The sequence below is a fragment of the Lissotriton vulgaris genome, chromosome 4_1, assembly GCF_964263255.1.
Source record: "Lissotriton vulgaris chromosome 4_1, aLisVul1.2, whole genome shotgun sequence".
Classification (NCBI taxonomy): Eukaryota; Metazoa; Chordata; class Amphibia; order Caudata; family Salamandridae; genus Lissotriton; species Lissotriton vulgaris.
This window is the reverse complement of record NC_141691.1, coordinates 1,703,842,969-1,703,863,377: the sequence shown is the minus strand read 5'-3', so window position 1 is coordinate 1,703,863,377 and position 20,409 is coordinate 1,703,842,969. Positions and strand designations below refer to the sequence as shown.

The following is a 20,409-nucleotide window of genomic DNA, read 5'->3' as shown; positions in this document are numbered from 1 at the left end:
GAGGGTGCGGTAGTGAATAGGGTGAAAGGGTGGTGTCGGGTGATTCTCAGGGAAGAGCAGCGCACATGGGAGGAGGTTTCTGGCCCATGCATGAGAGAGAGAGAGCGGGGGTGACCAGTGCGTGGAGGAGATGCTTGCGAGGGTGAGGAGCCATGCTGAGGATCGGCGGCGTGCAAAGAGTGGGTCTGGTCAAGGCATCTAAAATGGCTGCCGTGCTCAACAAAAGTGTGGCATTGCAAAAAAGACAAGATGGCGCAGACAATGTTTATCAATAAGGATTAATTTATAACAATTATTTAAAACAAAATATTTACTCGCAGTGACAAAATGGCGGTCAACACTTCCTGATTTCCATCGAATCGAACGTTAACAGACGTCACGCAACAAAAAAAAAACGCTCGCGCACAGCCGCTGGAAGACATGTATCAACATATATGAGCCTCCTCAGCCACCCTCAGAAAACAAAAGGGGTCAGGATACGTCTCCCGTACCCCCTTATACCTAGTAATTTAATGAAATCGAAACACAAAATGGCGAATTCACGTTTCGCTACCAGTTTGCGAACCGAGAAGCGCTTCTACCTCGAAAAATCAAATTTTTATTATTTGCCCCACGGGACCCTTTAATAACCCCAACATCATTCCTAGGGGGTCAAGAGAGGTCTACCTAGCCCCCTTTCATTAAATTCCCCCTTCGTTTTTCTCCTCCTCTTGTCTCTCGATCCTACCGACAGACAAGATGGCGGCCGCACCGGACTGTTTAGAATGTTGACAGACACCGGAGAGCCAATCAGCTTCGCTACGCAAAGCTCCGTTACGCGAAAAGTACGCGATCTGGGATGCTGTCACAGATATACCTGTTTTTTAAACGTTAATTTCTCAAAATCCACTGGAGCACATATATTGAGACCCAGCAAAGGCACATCGGGCTAACAGTCCCTATAATTTTGCCAAGTTTCGTGCAAATCCATTCAGCCGTTAATTTGCGAACCGAGAAGCGCTTCTACCGTGAAAAATCAAATTTTTTTAATTTTCCCCACGGGACCCTTTAACCCCTTCAGCGCTAATGACAAGGGTAACTCGTCATGGAGTTTCCATTGATTTCAATGGAAATTACATTGAAGTGCAATCAGAGGCATAGCATCCAAGTGGTTAATAACCCCAACATCATTCCTAGGGGGTCAAGAGGGGTCTACCTTGCCCCCTTTCATTAAATTCCCCCTTCGGTTTTTCACCTCTTCTTGTCTCTCGATCCCACCGAGAGACAAGATGGTGGCCTCTCCGGACTGTTTAGAATGTTGACAGACACCGGAGAGCCAATCAGCATCACTTCGCAAAGCTCCGTGACGCGAAAAGTACGCGATCTGGAGCGCTATCTGGGACGCTGTCACAGATATATAAATTTTTTAAAACATTAATTTCTCAAAATCCACTGGAGCACATATATTGAGACCCAGCAAAGGCACATCGGGCTAACAGTCCCTACAATTTTGCCAAGTTTCGTGCAAATCCATTCAGCCGTTCGAGCTAAAAGTGAGGCCAAACGCCCTATGGAAATTAACATGGGAAAAACACGTTTTGGGACTCCCCTTTTTTCTCGGCCCCCCCTTGACGAACCCCCCCCCATATTTCCAGGGGCTGCTCAGAAACAAAATGTGCCATTTTCCTGAAAATTTCAGCCGATTCCGTCCACAAACGCCAAAGTTATTAGACATAGAATTTTCAAAAGTTCCATAGACAAATAATCCTAACTATATATACCTACTGGCTATCGCCAGTAGGAAATATATATATATATATATTCACAGGCAACTTTTTGGTATATATATATATATATATATATATATATATATATATATATATATATATAAGCTCCACAAACTTTTCTATTCCACAAAAAGAATGAGCAGCACTACCGGGATATCAGCAAAAGTGGGTTTTATTTTCCAGACAGACGCGTTTTGGGAAAGCTCCCTTCCTCGGTGTCAAACATTTACGCTCTGCGCGGCGCCATTTTTAACCAAACAACTGAACATAGCTGGTAAACACAAACGAGGGACACCTGCGCATACCACTTAATAGTGAGCGCCATTTGTAAATGGAATACTTACAAGAAATTAGCATTATTCAGACAACAGTACAGTTCATTAGTTATCTGTAAATTAAACATATGCACAATTCTACGATATCTTCATCGTACAATATCTAGCCGTGGCTCGGCTATTGCAACCCAACCGGGTTGCTACATCCCTCCTATAACACCTCCTATAACACATCAAATAGATGCATCAATTCATTCCAAACTTTCCACCAAAGTATGACAATTTCAAGAAACTAATTCAGTGTTGGTCTAAATACAGGACAGTTGTCTATCACATAGTCTACCGCTTCCCGAAGGCAGAGATACAGAACCACACTAAGCTCATCCAACGAAACTTGAATATTTCATATCCCCTGTTTTGCATCTATACAAAAACGCATGTTATGAAAATGCATGTAGAGATATGAAGTGTATGAAAAAATATATGAAAAATACATGATGAATCCATAAATGATTTTATGTGGAACCAGATTGCATAATATACATCTTATTTTTTTCCCACTGTGATTTCCTTTAGCCCAGATGTACAGCCATCTCCTCCCCGTTGTTAAGGCCCCCAGGAACCTTCGATTCGTCCGTGTTGACAGGATTTTACGATATATATATCTCCCAAGTACTGAACTACAACAGTTCATCCCAGAGCAGCAATTGCGCGCTGGCTCAGGCTCAGGCTCAACATAAAAAGTACTAGTGCAAAGTCACCTGTTCTATTTTTATATGTATCCATGATTTAGAATGTCTTTTCTAAAATCAAACCTGATTTCTAAGCAGAATATTATGTTGTTGAAAACCTTTAGACCTCATCGCTTCTTCAAGCTCCATCAGAAGTCACTGAAGACCTCTTTAAATGCACAAAAGGCAAGGCAGGACTGGCCATAATTGCATTTCCCCGGAAGGGTGGAAGTTTCAGTTTTTTCTTAACTGTGGGTCCGGTTTTGCAGCAGTGCATATCGGCCCGAGTAACAAAATTAGCAGGCCAGAATAAGCCACACAGAACTCTCTTTCGTTTCCAGCCTCCCTGTGTTTTGAAATATGGTATAGTTTTAAAAATACCCGCTGCCGAGTTATTGGTATATTGAGGATTTTTCAGCCACAATAATAGAGTCAAGCTATTTCTGGTGATTAATCTTCCTGCTGGAGTTTTGTCTAGTGGCAGTTTTGACTCATATAAGGTAGAGCAGAGGTTGAATATGCCTGCTGCAAAGAATGTGTACCACGCACATCACGTACATTTATTTTATGAGCATAGCTCTGTGGGTTACTGCTTTTGTCACAGAGATCCTTTAGTTACTGTGAAGTTCATCAGTTACAGTAGTAATCTAGCATAGTGAGGTATGAAATGCCATCAAAGTGCTGCATAAAAACTGCACTGTAAAGGTTAGAAAGTTATGTTTTATCTAGTCTTTCATTATCCCTAAAGTTGCTAAAAAGGTTTTATTTTATAGAAATAAATTATTCTTAGTAAATGTAACCCTAACCACTGTGTTACGTTTTGAATCCTGAGTTTGTGCTTCTCCAGCCCAAGTACACTTAATAATTGCCTGCATCTAGTGCCCTTTGTCTTATGGAACATTTTCTGTACAATGATTTACACACATAATATTCATTTTCTTTGTGTGTTTGATGTAAAGTGCTCTAACCCGATAATCTGGTAAAAGAGGTGCAATAAAACAAATGAAATATATGGGAGAGAAGGGCTATGGAGAGATGAGGGGCACTGTTGGAGGGTGATATTGAGGTAATCATTGAAAAGTCCCAGCAGAATTGGTGTATCCTGGTGCACTATAAGTCCATCATTTACTGTGCTTTAAAAGCTAATACACTTGAATATATCATGAAAAATGTGTTGTAGAATAAAAGAAAAACTCCTTGTAGTGGTCGTGCTCACTCACTGAGCTCGCTATCCAACATACAGGGGCTGGTCTGACAAAATTTGTTAGACTGATTTTGGTTCCCTGTCTGGCCCTGACATACGGTAATAGGAGGGATGCATGAAAATAGCCTAACCATTGGAAATCACTTTGGGTAGCATTTCAACCTATCCTTGTTTGCCCACATTACCAGTCTGTTGCAAGGTGGAAGTAATATTTGATATGGCTTGGAGGAATTATCATGTAATACTAACACAATACACAGAGATTGACCTCGGATTTACCCTTAGCCCCAGTTCAGTCCTGGTAGTGTGGCGCAGAGCAGTCAGGCAAGTGTTGAGCATTTCACAGTACCAGCATGGACAATAAGTAAGTGCCATGACTCAAAAGAAATCGTGACACCAATTTATAAACATAGATTGTTTTTTTTATATAGATATTGAAATATTGATACTGAAATTAACTTTCTATGGGGAATGCAACTGGAGTTGTGGAATTTTTAAAGTGTTCAAAAATAGATGCACTTTAGGCTCGAAACTGGTCCCATTGAAATGAATGAAGGAAAACACAGGTGGCACTTAGCCACTTGCTGGGGGAGTTGAAACAAACCCTTTTGTGGATAAAGTCTTGCGGGTACCTAAACCAAGTCTCAACAGTAAGTACTTTGCACAGGGAATCCTGGCGCAGAGATGCTCTGGCTGTCCTTGGCACTAGGCAGGAACTAGGGTAGCTGTCAAACTTACAGCACTTGACAAATCCACACTTGGAGATAGAGTAACACTCTACCCTTGGAGAGTAAATGCCTTTGGGGGCCTAGGACCCGGGGTCAACAATTAGATTTCTTCCATCTTGTTCGGCGGCTCCAGGTGCAGAGGTAGATGGCAGGTCGCAACAAATATGCTTTGCCACACCCTCAACAACACCATTTTCAAGATGCAGGAACACAGCATCAGGATTGTTGACGACGTTGATTGCTGTCGCTGTGAGGTGCTCTAGGTCTGGAGATGTTGTTAAAGGGGTCGATCACTCAACTGGCGATGACTAAGCCTTGACTGCAGCAAATGTAGTCCACGGTTACTTCAGTGGCTGGAGGGCGACAGGAGTGGAGTAGCGACTTGGAACTTGGTGAAAACATGCTTACTACTCCAGGATTGAAAGATACCACTTATCTTTGGGCTTGCTCTCCAATTGTCCAGTAGGTCGCAATTCTTGTAACACAGAAAGTTGATTTTCCTTCAGCCCGCAGGGTACTGGTTCTTCAATACAGGGGAGTTTACTTCAATTTCTCGAACCACTGGAGTCCCTCTTGCTGGGAGCAACAAGCTTTTGCCACAGACACAAGTCAATTGATTATGGTTAAATGCGCACTAGCTCATTTGTTTGAGGATTAAAAAGTTATAGCGTGCCATGGAGGTGTCACTCTCTGATCCTTTGAGTGCAGGGGCGCAACTAGGTCTTAATTTCGGGGAGGGGCTAACATGGCAGAGGAAGGGGCGTGGCTAATGTAAATCAATGGGGCGGAGCTAAAATGGCAGATAATCAGGATCGGTTAATGCTCGGGTCAAGCTGAGAAAAAAATGTGGTGAATTCTGCATTTGAAACTGGACAACAATTAAAGCACACATTTTTGTTAGTTTGATGCATTGCCCCCCAAAACCCATACTCACCCTGAATCTTAAAATTACCCCTGGCACACCAAAACACATACCCACGCTGAACCCTAAAATTAACCCCTTCACACCCTAAAACCCATAGCCGCCCTGAAATCTGTAATTACCCCTGGCACCCCAAAACCCATACCCATCCTATCCCTAAAATTATCCCTCCCCGGCACCCCAAAACCCATACCCACCCCATACCCTAAAATTACCCCCAGGCACCCCAAAACCCATACCCATGCTGAACCATAAATTCCCATCTGGCACCCCATAACCCATACCCACCATGAACCCTAAAATAGCCCCCTGACATCCCAAACCCACACCTGCCTTAAACCCTAAAATTACCCCTGGCACTATAAAACACATACCCACGCTGAACCCTAAAATTAATCCCATGGCACCTCAAAACCCATACCCACCCTGAACCTTACAATTACCCCTGGCACCCCAAACCCCATACCCATGAACCCTAAAATTACCCCTGGCACACCAAAACACATACCCACGCTGAACCCTAAAATGTCCCCTGGCACCCCATACCCACCCTGAACCATAAATTCCCCGCTGGCACCCCATACCCTATACCCACCCTGAACCCTAAAATTGCCCCCGACACCCCAAAACCCACACCTGCCCTGAACCCTAAAATTACCCCTTGCACACCAAAACACATACCCACGCTGAACCCTAAAATGTCCCCTGACATCCCAAAACCCACACCTGCCCTAAACCCTAAAATTACCCCTGGCACCCCAAAACCCATACCCATGCTGAACCATAAATTCCCCCCGGCACCCCATACCCACCTCGAACCATAAATTTCCCCCTGACACCCCAAAACCCACACTTGCCCTGAACCCTAAAATTACCCCTGGCACACCAAAACACATACCCACGCTGAACCCTAAAATGTCCCCTGGCACCCCATACCCACCCTAAACCCTAAAATAGCTCCCTGACATCCCAAAACCCACACCTGCCCTCAACCCTAAAATTACCCCTGGCACCCCAAAACCCATACCCATGCTGAACCATAAATTCCCCCCGGCACCCCATAACCCATACCCACCCTGAACCATAAATTTTCCCCTGACACCCCAAAACCCACACCTGCCCTGAACCCTAAAATTACCCCTGGCACACCAAAACACATACCCACGCTGAACCCTAAAATGTCCCCTGGCACCCCATACCCACCCTAAACCCTAAAATAGCCCCCTGACATCCCAAAACCCACACCTGCCCTAAACCCTAAAATTACCCCTTGCACACCAAATCACATACCCACGCTGAACCCTAAAATGTCCCCTGGCACCCCATACCCACCCTGAACCCTAAAATAGCCCCCTGACATCCCAAAACCCACACCTGCCCTAAACCCTAAAATTACCCCTGGCACCCCAAAACCCATACCCATGCTGAACCATAAATTCCCACCGGCACCCCATAACCCATACCCACCCTGAACCATAAATTCCCCCCTGGCACCCCATAACCCATACCCACCCTGAACCCTAAAATTGCCCCCTGACACCCCAAAACTCACACCTGCCCTGAACCCTAAAATTACCCCTGGCACACCAAAACACATACCCGCTCAGAACCCTAAAATTACCCCCTGGCACCCCAACCCGTAACCCACCCTGAACCATAAAATTACTCCCTGGCACCCTAAAACCCACACCCACCCTGAACTCTAAAATTACCCACTAGCACCCCAAAAAAAAATGAACACTACAAACTTACACTACATTTGCATATTTGGAGGGGACTGTCCTCTTTGACGTTTCTATGTATGTAAGTCAAGAACAACATTCACAGTAACCTAGATATGTAGGCAGTATGTAATGCTGTGCTGAAAAATGCATTAAAGTTACTGGAACTTACACAAAAAACTGCTGCCTGCTCTTCTGATACTATACTGCGGAGTCGGCTGATCAGCAGCACTGTGTCCTGGCATCCAGCCCCTCCCGAAGGTCTCACTGTGTAGATCAATGTGGGTCAAATGCACAGACAGCAGGGGGAAAGGGATGGCCAGTGCAGGTGAAGCTTTTCCTTTGTAAATTAATTCCTGCTGGCGTCATAGGGTTTGCTGTCTGTGCATTTGTATGGAATACACATCTATACAAGTGCACAGACAGCACACCCTGGGCTAAGATGCCAGCAGAAATTCCTTTACAAAGGAAAAGCATCACCTTAACTGGCCATGCCTTCCCCCTGCTGTGCACATCTTCACACCCCATGCTCACAACCCATCAAGTGCTTAGGTGAAATCCCTGCCTTCAGGCAAGGATTTCACCTCTGTGCCACTGTAAAGGAAAACAAGAGGTCAGAGAAGGGGGTTTCACTCGCTGAAACTGTTCAGAGGCTGTCTGGCTCGGGCTGCTGGGCCTCTCAGAAAGCATTTAAAAAATCACTTTCTCGGATCGGATGCTCAGCCTTCTTGCACCATTTCAGTGCGTGTAATCTTAGCCCGGGCAGAGGAGGCGACGGGGGGGGCTGAAGCCCGGTGAGCCCAATGGGTGTTGCGCGCCTGTTTGAGTGTTAATGTCACAAATGTAATTCAATACCATAGAGCCACCCAATATTCCCACAGGGACTGGGTATATTCAATAACAAAGTGCAATTGTAAAGGAATTATATTTACTATCTTGTAGTTTTGAAAAATTGCGTCACAATCGTGAACATTACTAAACAAGTAGGAGACAGTATCTGAATTTAAACCAAATACTCCAATGTATCAAAACATTGTATTTATTTGTATTTTTATAAAAAGGTTTTTCAATCAATTACATACACAATCTTTGGCAACCATCAACAAAGCTGAAAATTTAAGTTCACATTAACAGCAATGCAAAAAAACCTTTTGCTCAAATAATGGATAGTTAGATCACCATTACAGATGACAATTCCACAAGCTATTTCATCTAGTACATCAGCTCATAAATCAGATGAATACGCAAAACGGGACTAGGTGTCGACGTTTCGGTCCCTCGTTGGTCTAGTCGATCTACAGCTACCCGAGTTTTGAAGAGACACGGATCTGGCGGTCTTCGAATTAAATATCGAGAGTCGGACAGGAAATACTAAGTAGTTGGGAAGTTACCAAATTAAGAGGATTGTTTGGGCAGAGTGACATTGCTCGATATAAAGGACACTCCCTATTTCCATACTTATATAATTATTATAAATTTGTGCAACCTCATCGTCCTGATGATGGTCCTGCGGATCGACTAGACCAACGAGGGACCGAAAAGTCAACACCTAGCACCGCTTTGCGTATTCATCTGATTTATGAGCTGATGTACTAGATGAAATAGCTTGTGGAATTGTCATCTGTAATGGTGATCTAATTATCCATTATTTGAGCAAAAGGTGTTTTTGCATTGCTGTTAATGTGAACTTAAATTTTCAGCTTTGTTGATGGTTGTCAAAGATTGTGTATGTAATTGATTGAAAAACCTTTTTATAAAAATACAAATAAATACAATGTTTTGATACATTGGAGTATTTGGTTTAAATTCAGATACTGTCTCCTACTTGTTTAGTAATGTTCACGATTGTGACGCAATTTTTCAAAACTACAAGATAGTAAAAATAATTCCTTTAGGGACAATTGCACTTTGTTACAAATGTAATTCATGCATTCTCTACCATTAGAGAACGTGGCGCTGCGGTGTGTGAATCGCCTTGGCGAAATTCAGGTTTTTTAATTGGAAGTCTAAAACACTGATTGAATACTTGCAATTCAAGGTTGAATCCAATCTTTATTTATGCCATAAAGATATGTTAATTTTTATCCACGTGGGAATATCATCCTGATAAAGTCGCACATGATCTTTATCAATAATCCCAATGCATTTCAGGCTAAAGGTTGGCCCTTCATCAGGGGAAATCTAAACATGAAAAAATGAAGTAACGCTAATCAAATCAGGATCACATCCTATGAAAATTGTTCTAGTCGCAGACTATATACAAGGTTTAAGGAAATGTAAATACAATAAACTGTGTTAAGCGTGGGTGAAGCATCTGACTCAGATAGTATGCCACCGTAATGTGATTCATCCCAAGGTTCAAAGGTGATGGTAAGTGCAACATGACATTAAAAACCGGGTGCCTCGGTGTTCAACAATTGCCGGTGTCTAGCATATTTCGCAAGTGATTAAAAGAAAAGTGCATCACCACTCAAAAAAACAGATATTGTGGATAAAAATTAACATATCTTTATAGCCTCTAGTCTTGCTGGCAAATGGCTCGGGGACCCTGCCAAGGCAACGGAGCACTAAAACTTAGGTGGGCACCCACTCAGGGTGGCACCTACGAGCATGCCAGCTCACCATTGACACAAGAATCGTGTTAGGGTGAAAAAACACAGTGTTTGACACCAAACATGAAACAATTTGGTTGCTCCATAATGGAGCTGGCTATCTCGAATTTCCTTGGTAGCTAGCATGTTACTTCATGGACCACTGGTCACTTACATTAAAACCTTGCTTTACAGGGTAACTGTAGGGATATATATCTATGAACATCAATACCCACACTTTTAATATAATGCACTCTACCTCCTGGGCTTACGAGGACAACCTTAAGAGTGACTTACTTACAGTAAGGCAGTGGTGTGGCTCTGTAGCACATGGTGTGTGCTGAGTCACTCTCAAGCAGACAGGCTGCTCGAGCAGGGCAGACCTGCAGACATACTTTTATCTGGGTCACCCAGGGTGGCATAATGTAGTGCTTCAGCACTGGTGACCCCCTTTACCACCCTTGCCCTGGGCAACACTGGTACCATATACTAGGGAATTATAAGAGGGAAAAGAACCTTGCCAATTGGGTGAACCAATTCACATTACTTTTAAGTTAAAGAGCACTGGAACTGGGACCTGCATAGGAGGTCTAAGTGCACTATCAGAGTCAAAAACCAGCCTCTAGCAGTTCTAATGGGGGCAAAAGGTGTGAGGGGTATCAGCAAGAAGCTGTTTCCAACACACTCTAAAGAGAGACATGCCTTAAGCAAATCAGTACTGACCATGCTCCTTACAGGAACAGTCCATATCATACTGCGTGGTGAGCTCTCACCCTGCGGCACCTCCAGAACAGTTTTAGCTGTACTAATCCTCACCATTGAAGTATAACTTAAATTATTGGCCCAGTGAGAAAGGGACTAGCTTCTGGGCACATCTCTGTAAATAATAACTTGTAACCTCATAAACAATTCACTACAGCATTGCTGAAGTGTACATTACTTCTGACTGCCCATCTCCATTATCTGCCCCATCAGCACCAGCACCTTTACCATCTTGCCCCTCTCTCTTTCTTCACTGCACCTACTTGTTATGTAATATTATTTGTTTTGTAGCTATGTTTGAGCTTTCCCAATCCAGTACATGGCAATACATGCTTGTTAAACGTGACCACCTTTTGTGCAGCATTCACTCAGACTTTGCGTTCAGTACCCTGTTTTGCTGAACCTGTTTTTTGGTTTTTTTGCATTAAGGCTCTGAGCACTTTACCCTGCTGACTAGTAGTAACGTTATTGTGCTCTCCCTTCCAAACATGGTTAACCCCTTCGACACTCATGACGAGCTGGGCTCGTCATGGTGTAGCCTCCTCATACACTGATGACGAGCCCAGCTCGTCAAAAAACAATGAAAATAAGCAATTCCCAGCACAGGAGGGGAATTGCCTTAGCAGCCATGGAGTTAAATAGGTGTGCATCTAACTGGCACATCTAGTTTACTTATAGATCCCTAGTAAATGGTGCTACATGAATCCAGGGCATGCAAATTAAATGCTACTAGTGAGCTGCAATGCTCCTTGTGCCACCCACTAAAGTAGTACTGTATAACATGTCTTAGGCCTGCCATTGCAGCAGTGCAGTTCTAAAATTGCCATTTCGACCTGGCAAAAAAAATGTCAGCTGCAAAACCCACACCTTCTTTTATTAATACTTTTAAGTCACACCGAAGGTATGCCCTAAAGACTAATTTGTCAGGGTGCATGGTATTTAAAAAGTAGGACATGTGTACTTACATTTTACATGTCCGGACAAACACTGGATTAGCTTATTACATTTAAAAAGCTATAACTTCAGTTTGGGAGCAGATAGGGAAATACGTATTCCATTACAGTGAATTGTACTTTAAAATCCTCTTTAAAGGTAAAGTCAGACTTTAAATTACTATTCTGAAACTGCCACTAGTAGAAAGTTGCAATTTTTCTGTCTATACCAAATGTGCTTTTCTGCAAAGGGCCAGGCTCACATGATAATGGCTCTCCAGTAAGGTGTTTCCTTCCAGAGAGTGGACTAAAGGACCTTGGTGTGGAGAATGGTGTTACTCTGCTGAACAGAATCAGGGATGTATGTACTCAACTCTTCCTGGGCTTCAAATGGTAGCCTGGGGGTTGTCCCCACCCTCTTACTGACTTCTGAAGATGCCTCCCCTGGCACTGGAAAATGCAGCCCTCGCCTGCTATTTGTCTACCTACACGGATTGCCAAACCTAGGGAAGAGGGAAAAACTGACCAGAACCAGTTAGAGTTTGACAAAGAGGGGGACCTCCCACCCTCACACACACAGATTGGCACTGGGTATAAAAATGTCACCCTCAGACCAACTCATCAGAACACTCTTGGAGCAGTGGAGACTCAGCAGAAAGACTGTCCTGCTGTCTAAAGAAGGCACAGTGGACTTGCTTTCCTTTACCCCAGGACCCAATAAGTGACTCCAAAGATCAATTGGCTGGCCTCTTGTTTGAGCTACAAGGACAGAACAAGTTTCCAGGTGTTTTCCATGCAACTGCTCAGCTGACCTGCACCACCTTGACTTGTCTGGACCCTCCTGCTGGCCTCTTCTGGAGTGAGTCCTGATCCCCAAGAGGTGCCTTTCCAGATCCTGGACCCTTGGCTGGTGTCAGAATGTTCTCCTCTAACCTAAAAACTACAAAAGATGGACTCTAGATGAAAATACAGAGGTTCTGGGCTCTTACATAAAAAAAGAACCATCTCCAGTCTCCTTGAGAATGTGAGCGGATTTAAAAACCAATGCAGGTCATTAATCCGAATGCCGATGCGACTTTCCAAGCTACAGACTGTGGATTTCACCCACACAACAACACCTGCCATGCATTTTCTAACAATGCCAAGCTATGACCGGCGCCCAGCTCTTTGTACCGAGAATGACCACATCGCTAATGCAAAGCTCTGACTGAGCCTCTTCATCTGGAACTGGTTTAAGATAAAAGCTAATTTTTCCACTGGGGCGAACCTGGTCCCTGTATCCAACTGGTCTGCCATTGCGCTCAACTAAACTTTTGACTTTGACCCAGTCCACCATGACCAGATAACTGCGATTAACACTTTGTGCTTCTTGGGGCTTTTGTTACTTTTAAGACATTAAAAAATCATAGCCCCTGTTCTACTTATACATTTTTTACCGTTGGGTGTCATTTTATTTAGTAATATTTACTTTTTTTTATTGTTTAGGATTTTCCTTGTTTTGTCTTTTGACTTCATTACTGTTTGAGTGCTGCATAAATATTTTACACATTGTCTCTAAGTCAGGCATGGCTGGTTTTGTGCCAAGCTACACCAGGGTTAAGCACAGATTTCTTTAGTGCCTTCTGTGGTTCACCCTGACAAGGATTGTGTTTATCACTTGAGTGTGGCTCTCACCCCTCTAAACTAATAACCCAATGTCCTACAATGCTTACATATACTATGTATTTAGCAGCGGTTCCGCAAGCTGTGTGTGTATATGTGCAAAATTGATTCTATTCTATGAATTTGGGCAACATTTGTTTTTTCTGTTCTGCATTACACAAAATATCACAGTGCAAAATGGATTCAGCGCTATTTTGGTCCAATCAATGTTTTGTAACATGTCAAAATTGTTGTATTTTAAGTGATTATTGAAGACTGAGCAGACCATTTTACAGTACACTAAAAGAAAGAAGAAACAAACATTAGTAAAGCCAACTGGTCTAGGTTTAAAGTGCAACGCTAGAACCTGAAAGCGAGACACTCGAGAAAGAGCTAGCAGGAGAGGACTGGAAGTGCTACAGGGCATTAAGTGGGCCGGGTCTCACCGGTGCTGAGTTATCGGCAGTTTTTTAAAGAGGGGCTCGAAACAGGTCTCGATTGGGCTCTGTTTTGTGCCCTGGATCAGGCGGTCCGTTTTTTCCAGGCTGCAGTTACAGCAGGCACATCAATGTGCTCTGCTCACACTGCCCACTTCTCACTAGGGGAGAAGTTATGGCATGACGTAATGCCAGGTGAGACTTGTAGGGGAAGGGAAATCCTTTAAAGAGTTTCATTTTCTCTCTGGATTTCCATTCTCTTTTTGAAACTCAGGAGCAGCAACATCTTCGTGGTGTCACCAGGGCTGTAAGTGAAAACGTTTTAAATATTATATACAAGCCATATTTGCTTATCTTATGCAACTAACAACCATTGACAAAGCCAATAGTCCTTACTTGTAGGTACGATGTTACTTCTTGTATCATATATCTGGATGCAATGACAAACAGCAAAATACAAGTCGGGGCACACTATGCTAAGCAGCACAGATTTTTAGCTTACGTGTTTTAAGCCACGCCCTTAATTACATTGGCCGCGCCCTTTTGAGAGACCCCCCAGTTTTTTCATCCCACTTAAAGCCCTGGAGTGCTATATAAAGTCTCCCCTCATGCAATTCAGTGCAAGCACAGGAGTGGAGGCGGAAAGATACATCCAAATGGCTTTAGGTGACATATGAGTCATGTTGCTTCTGACAAAGTCACCAGCCAATGGCTTAAAGAGGCAGGTCGAAGAAAGCCAATGGTTGAAAGGAGCGGACCCAAAGCCCACCGGATGTATTTTGTTAGCTACAGGTCAATTTGACAGCCATGCTGTTAAAACCCGACCTAAAACAGATCCGTCAGTGATGTAATCTGTAACATTGTTATAGGGATAGAAAATCTCGTTTTCAGACAGTGCTCGTGCCACTGTGCCCGGGTACTAAAACAACTACAACACAACCAGTGTAGAGGTATTCAAGGCTCCGAGAATATTTAATTGCTACCGTCTTTCTTTTTTCACTCGTTATCACAGCTGCGTTCATTAAAGGGATGGGAAAGATTGTTGCTTTCAGAGTCATCATATTAAGTCGAACTGTGATAAATGTGTGAACTCTTTGCAGTGTCAAATTTAACCCCAGCTAACATTTTCTTCGCGCCTAAATGTGTGCAATGCAAATAGGCTGTTCTGGCGAAAGGTGCTGGGCGAGGGTGGGTGGAGTGTTAGTTGCATTACTCTGCCGAAGAAACTGGTTTCAAACTGGATTTTTTTTTACAGTTGTGACATTACAGGATCACTGGATTTTTTAATCTATTGTAGTTGAGTGGGCGTGGTGATCAGAAGCTCAGTGAGTCTGATACCAGACGGGCAGCACATCATAACATAATCATCCATGTGGAGAGAACAAAAACAGGACTGTAGCCTGGAAGCTACCGAAGGGCCGCCCAGAAGGTGATGAAAAATAAAGAGTTTGTGTCTAAGTGTAGACTTCGCCGATATAAAAATATCACCAGGGATGCATTAATTAAATTACACAGAAACACATCATTTACATTTGCAAGTGTATTGAATGCAATTGAAACGATTGTATTGGTGAAGTTTATTCTTGTCATTTTAATCAGTATGACCGTTTTCCCTAGGTCACAGAATATAAACAGCATATGTAATCCACGCTGTTACGGCCGGTTCAATAAATATTTGGTGTGAGAGTGAAAACAGTCATCCTAGGATATTTAAGGTTATATTTATTGCATCTTGTATTTATTTGCTTCAGGATTATGCATGGTTAACACAAACTATACCATATAAGCAAAAAAGCTGATTTTCGGTTTTACAAACTTCAGTAAATCATAAACAAAACTTAGCATAAACAAACGATATATCATTTGAGCGTATTAAATTCATGTCATTTTTTCTGTCTGCAATGTGGTCCTCCGCCCACTGCAATAGCTGCCTTTATTAAAGATACTAACTCCATGCTGAAGTACATAACACACATTGTTGTGCTAACCCAGGCTCAAAAAATAACCCATCTTCAGGTTTTTTAGCTATGCAAATGATGTCCAAGTTAGTCATACCATCAACACATTATCTAAAGAGAAATCCTTAAAGACTCTTCTGGTTTTAATGGACTGTTTTATTGTCATGTTACATGCAATTTCGAATTCAGAGTAGGCCTCAAGGATTTAACTGTCTGTGATGAAGCAGGTGCAGTGGTACAGGGGCCTGAGATGTGAGGGGCCCGCTGCATTCCAATTATGGTAACTTTAATACTATCAGACATGGAGTATGGATGGGGCCCATGTACCTTACCAATGGTCCCTCTGCAACACCACAGGCATGCTTCAGAACAGTAGTTGGGTAATCACGGGAACTTAAGTTCTAATCTTATTTATAAGCAGAATAGAACAGACAAGTATGAATACTCTCTAGTTTAAAATATTCAGGTGTGTGAGTGTAACAAAAAATATAATTTACTCAATGTGCTTTACTGCAAACTAATTTCGTCATATATAGTGGCTTCAAGTGTATGTTCTGGGCCTCTGTTTTACATATAAAATGCCAGTCGAATAAAGCAACCAAGGCACTAGCAAACCCTGCTTTAATATTCAAATTAATGTCTGTGTTTCTTTATTTACTTTTGTTGTGACGTCCATTGCGTGGACATAGTTCAGGAGGTTTAAGGGCATTACTGTTACAAATATTCATTGATGTTTAATCTAGCATGAACCAGGCCAACAAAGTGGGATTTGAAAGCTTTACAGCAGACATTTCAGTTTTTCAACAGAACTATGAAAAACAAATGATGGAACCGGGTGCTATGTACATTACGTCACCTTATTGGACAAACATACCTTTCAATGTTTGAGAAAGACAGTGTTTGTGTGAGCAATAAGCAGAACAAATATACATAATAAAAATAGCTCTGGTGTTGCAGAAGCAATAAAACGCACACATTGTGAAAATGTGGCCAGGCAATGCCTAATAAAGATTTAGACGATCAAAGAAAATATAAACTTAAAGGTTCACTGATAAACAGTACAAACAAGGACAGGTTGTGCAGACATAAATGGCTTCACGCCGATACAGCAAGCAAACAACATTTATTGCTTTATAGAGTATAAAGTTTAACTAAGTACATTATTCTTAACACGTATTTTGAGATATTGAAACATGGGGCTTGCTTAATGTGCTTCACTTCACGGGCACCTTCAAGATAGCAGTTGCATTTCTTAGAAAGATCGCTTGCAAGGGTTTTTTTTTTCTCTGAGGGATCTCTACTAAGCGTAGCGTCAATGATCTCCTCGGTTACCTCATGCCACCAGATATTTTTAGCTGTGTCAGATCGCTGAGATTTTCCACAGGGAGAGATTCCTAGATGATGCATACTACCTTGAACACGCTCCCTGATTTGCAAAGTTTGGCACTTTAGAGAAGCACAAACAAAGGATTTGGAGTCATATTTCAGAATGGTTGAAACAAGATGTGCAGCAAGTGAAAGACATGATTGAGGTGGGCTACTCTAAATTTTAGAGGGTTTTCGTAGCTGAGTTCGGAGATAACATTGCTTGCACAACCGATTTTAGACAAGATTTTGAAAGAAATGTCTCTTGTTCCGAATTATTTGGAATGAATATTATGTGCTGTTAACTATATAGATTTGCCCTAATTCTTGAAGGGGCATAAAGGCAAGGGAGGAGCCAACGGTTTTAACTGCAGTAATAGTCTTAAAGACAGGCCTCAAACATAGGAGATTCTGGGACCAATCATAAGGGAGTTTGAAATCAGGTATGGGAAAGAAAGATTGATTGAGAGTTTTTCATTTTCTACACTGAGGGGGTTCTGATGGTAGCCTACGAGCCATCCGCACCGCTATTTCGGTTAGACAAGTACACAGAAAAAAACATATTTTGTACAGTCAATCTTCAAACAATGCTCAGTGTCTGCAGGATATTACCAGAAATAGACTCCAAGGATGCTCAGCATGTCAGAAGGGTTAATGTAAGGTTATATTTAAGGGGTATACATATAGCTCTGGGGATTCTAAAGTAACAGGAGAAAGTTCAGAAAGGGAATTTCCTACCTTAACTTGATAGTCTGTTTGACAGAATTGAAACTGATCTTTCCTTTGAGAAGCAAATTTAGAAGGATGCCATGATTCACCATATCAAATGCTACTAAAAGATCCAGCAGGATTAAAATATAAGGATAGTAAATTCTCAGACAATTGCAGTGTCCAACAATCCTAAGGAGAGAGGTTTCCATAATAAAGCCACAACGAAAACTGACTGAAATGCCCACAGGATGACATTTGCGGTGTACTGTATTCTGTGGTTTGTATCAAACCTTTCAATGATGGGGACCCAGTGATCGGTCTGTAATTTTCAAACCTGTTCAGAATCAGAGATATGCATTATTAGCATGGAGGGGCGGGCCATGTCTAATGTTTAAGGATTCACGAGAAGATCCATGTTTCAGGGAGCAACTGATGATAGGCAACGAAAGTGGATTAGGTCTTATTAGTGTTCCTTGGTTCTATTAGAACTGGTGCTGCCCTACATATTTGTTGTGATTTACTGCAATTGGAACATATCTCCCTTTTCCTCTCTCTTTTTCTTGTATTATTGTTTTATGTCTCTTGCCCTGGTGTTTTGTTTTTCAGCCTACGTCGTCCGCTGTTACACGTCTCTGACCCAATTTCACCAGCCCCAGTTTATTATCTGGCCCAGCATTAAAGTCTGTTACTAGCACTCTAACACGACAGGCTATAGGGATATGGATTTCCTTCCCCTCAACCCCAATAGATGCATCTAGCAATAGAACTCAACGTTGTGAGAGACTGGAGGAGGACAGCCAGGTGTCTGCCAGTTTAACCTCCCTCAGTGAATGGGAGAGAGTTCAGGGCTTTGTAAAGGTGAGGCAGCATCAGTGTTTATCCGCGGATGGACTGTCTGAAGAAATAAATAAAAAACAGCAATTGGAGTCTTGTTTAGAAGAATGTATTCTGTACGGATTTTTTTTATCACATCCTAGGTTTCTTTTTAACATTTGCTTCACATAGGGAATAATAGTCCATTGTGAGATTATGGTGTTTAAGCAAGAACTGTGCTGTAAATACAATATGGGGCTGAATGCTTTTTCAAGTCAATAGAATTTTTTTAACAGTCCTCTGTGTCTGTTATTCAAAAGGTTGCAGATGTTTTAACTCCTAGTATTTTTAGCAACTTCTTATCAATAAAATGAACGCTACAAACAATAACGTTATACCGTTAATGATAAACATCACTTTTGAAATTGTAACTGTATCTGCATTACAATTACCTTGTGTTAACTGATAAACAGCCAGATGCAGCCCGGAAACGGTGTCTGGGACTAGGTTTTCCTTCAGGCTGTAGCGCGGCGCCCACTCCAGGATGGGAAACCTCCTCGCGCACCAGAGCTTCACGTCGGAGGCGCGGACTGCGGAGATCCGCTGCCAAGCCGACGCCGCTCGCGCGCCCATCCCCGCGCCTCTCCTGCTGCGCTGAGGCATTTCAGTCAGAAAGCAAACACCTGCATGGATGCCAAACTGGATGTAAGCCTTCCTCGAGGCTTTGTGTTTTTTCTTTTACGAGTCAAATGTAGAACCTTGACCTCGACCTTCTCCTTAGCACAGGCGCCGCAGCGCGGAAACGTTCACTAAGTCAACAGGAGGAGGCGCAGGCGGAGAAAAGTATTCCCACTGCAGTTCGGCAACAGGTCCAATGAATGCATTACTTTATGTAATAATTACAGGTGTACTGGTAACATGATACACCCTGAAGCATCATACATTAACCCATTCGATACGCGACCAGACACACAATGCGAGAAAACATACATCCGGCGGTTCACAGACACGCTGTTACCAAGGGAGGTGAACAATGTGAAACTAGGACTGAATTCGGCAGCACTTCGCTATGGCCGATTGTTGGTATTTTATTTCTTAAAAGCTGGTCATATTCGCAGTCAGTTACAGCCGGTGAACCTCATGGCTGCAATACTGGAGACGGTGGAAGTAATAAAATGAAGAATGTACAAGCGTTGGTTGAAGTGCGTGATATGTACTTGTATGTTCGGGCACGTCCTGGTCCTGTGACTCCCCTTAACTCAGACGTCTTCAAACTGTGGGGCCCGACCCCCAGGGGAGTCGTGGAGTTCTAGGAAGGGGGTCGCAGATTCCCCAGCTTTACTTGTCCCTGCAAAAAGACAGCTGGGATCACTAATTGAGATCGTTATCAGCTGCTTGCCTGAATGAAAGGCAAATGCGCCTTATCAGTTAATCTGCAAGTGTAAAGGAAGCATCACACCAACAATCCAAAGCATGGCATCCAAGAAAGCTTCTCTTCTGCACACAAAACATGTTTTCAAAGACGGCACAAACGTCCCTGTAAATGTGTAAAACAGAGTATAGTTGGAACTGCATCCTCTAAGATCGAGGCAGCCTGATCTTGCTCTTGACATCTGATGTGTATATTGGGGGTGAGCAGGTCGCAGGTTCAGCCAGTACAGGAAAACAGGTCTGTATGTGACAAGATTCCACTGTGAGCTGTTACAACTCACTCTTTCATCCTTCGAAGGTCGACAATACAACTGAGTTTGAATTGGTTGATATGGACAGACCTAAAGCGAGCACTAAAATGTATTAGTAACTTTACAAGTCATTTTAGCTGAGACCTGTAGGTCGACTATAGATGAAGCTG

The 20,409-nt window shown here is 42.8% G+C and overlaps 1 protein-coding gene across 2 annotated transcripts in view; it reads right to left on the bottom strand.

Annotated features, from left to right (window-relative positions):
- Positions 1–19,368, bottom strand: part of SLC26A7 (solute carrier family 26 member 7) — a 577,439-nt gene extending 558,071 nt beyond the window's left edge. For both annotated transcript variants that reach the window (XR_015310095.1, XM_086967017.1), the window contains exon 1: positions 19,010–19,368. Coding sequence is in view for 1 of the 2 variants with exons in the window: in XM_086967017.1 (XP_086823143.1) it covers positions 19,010–19,220 (211 nt within the window). In the remaining variant the exon portion in view is untranslated. The remainder of the gene's footprint in view (positions 1–19,009) is intronic.
- Positions 19,369–20,409: the final 1,041 nt, after the last annotated feature.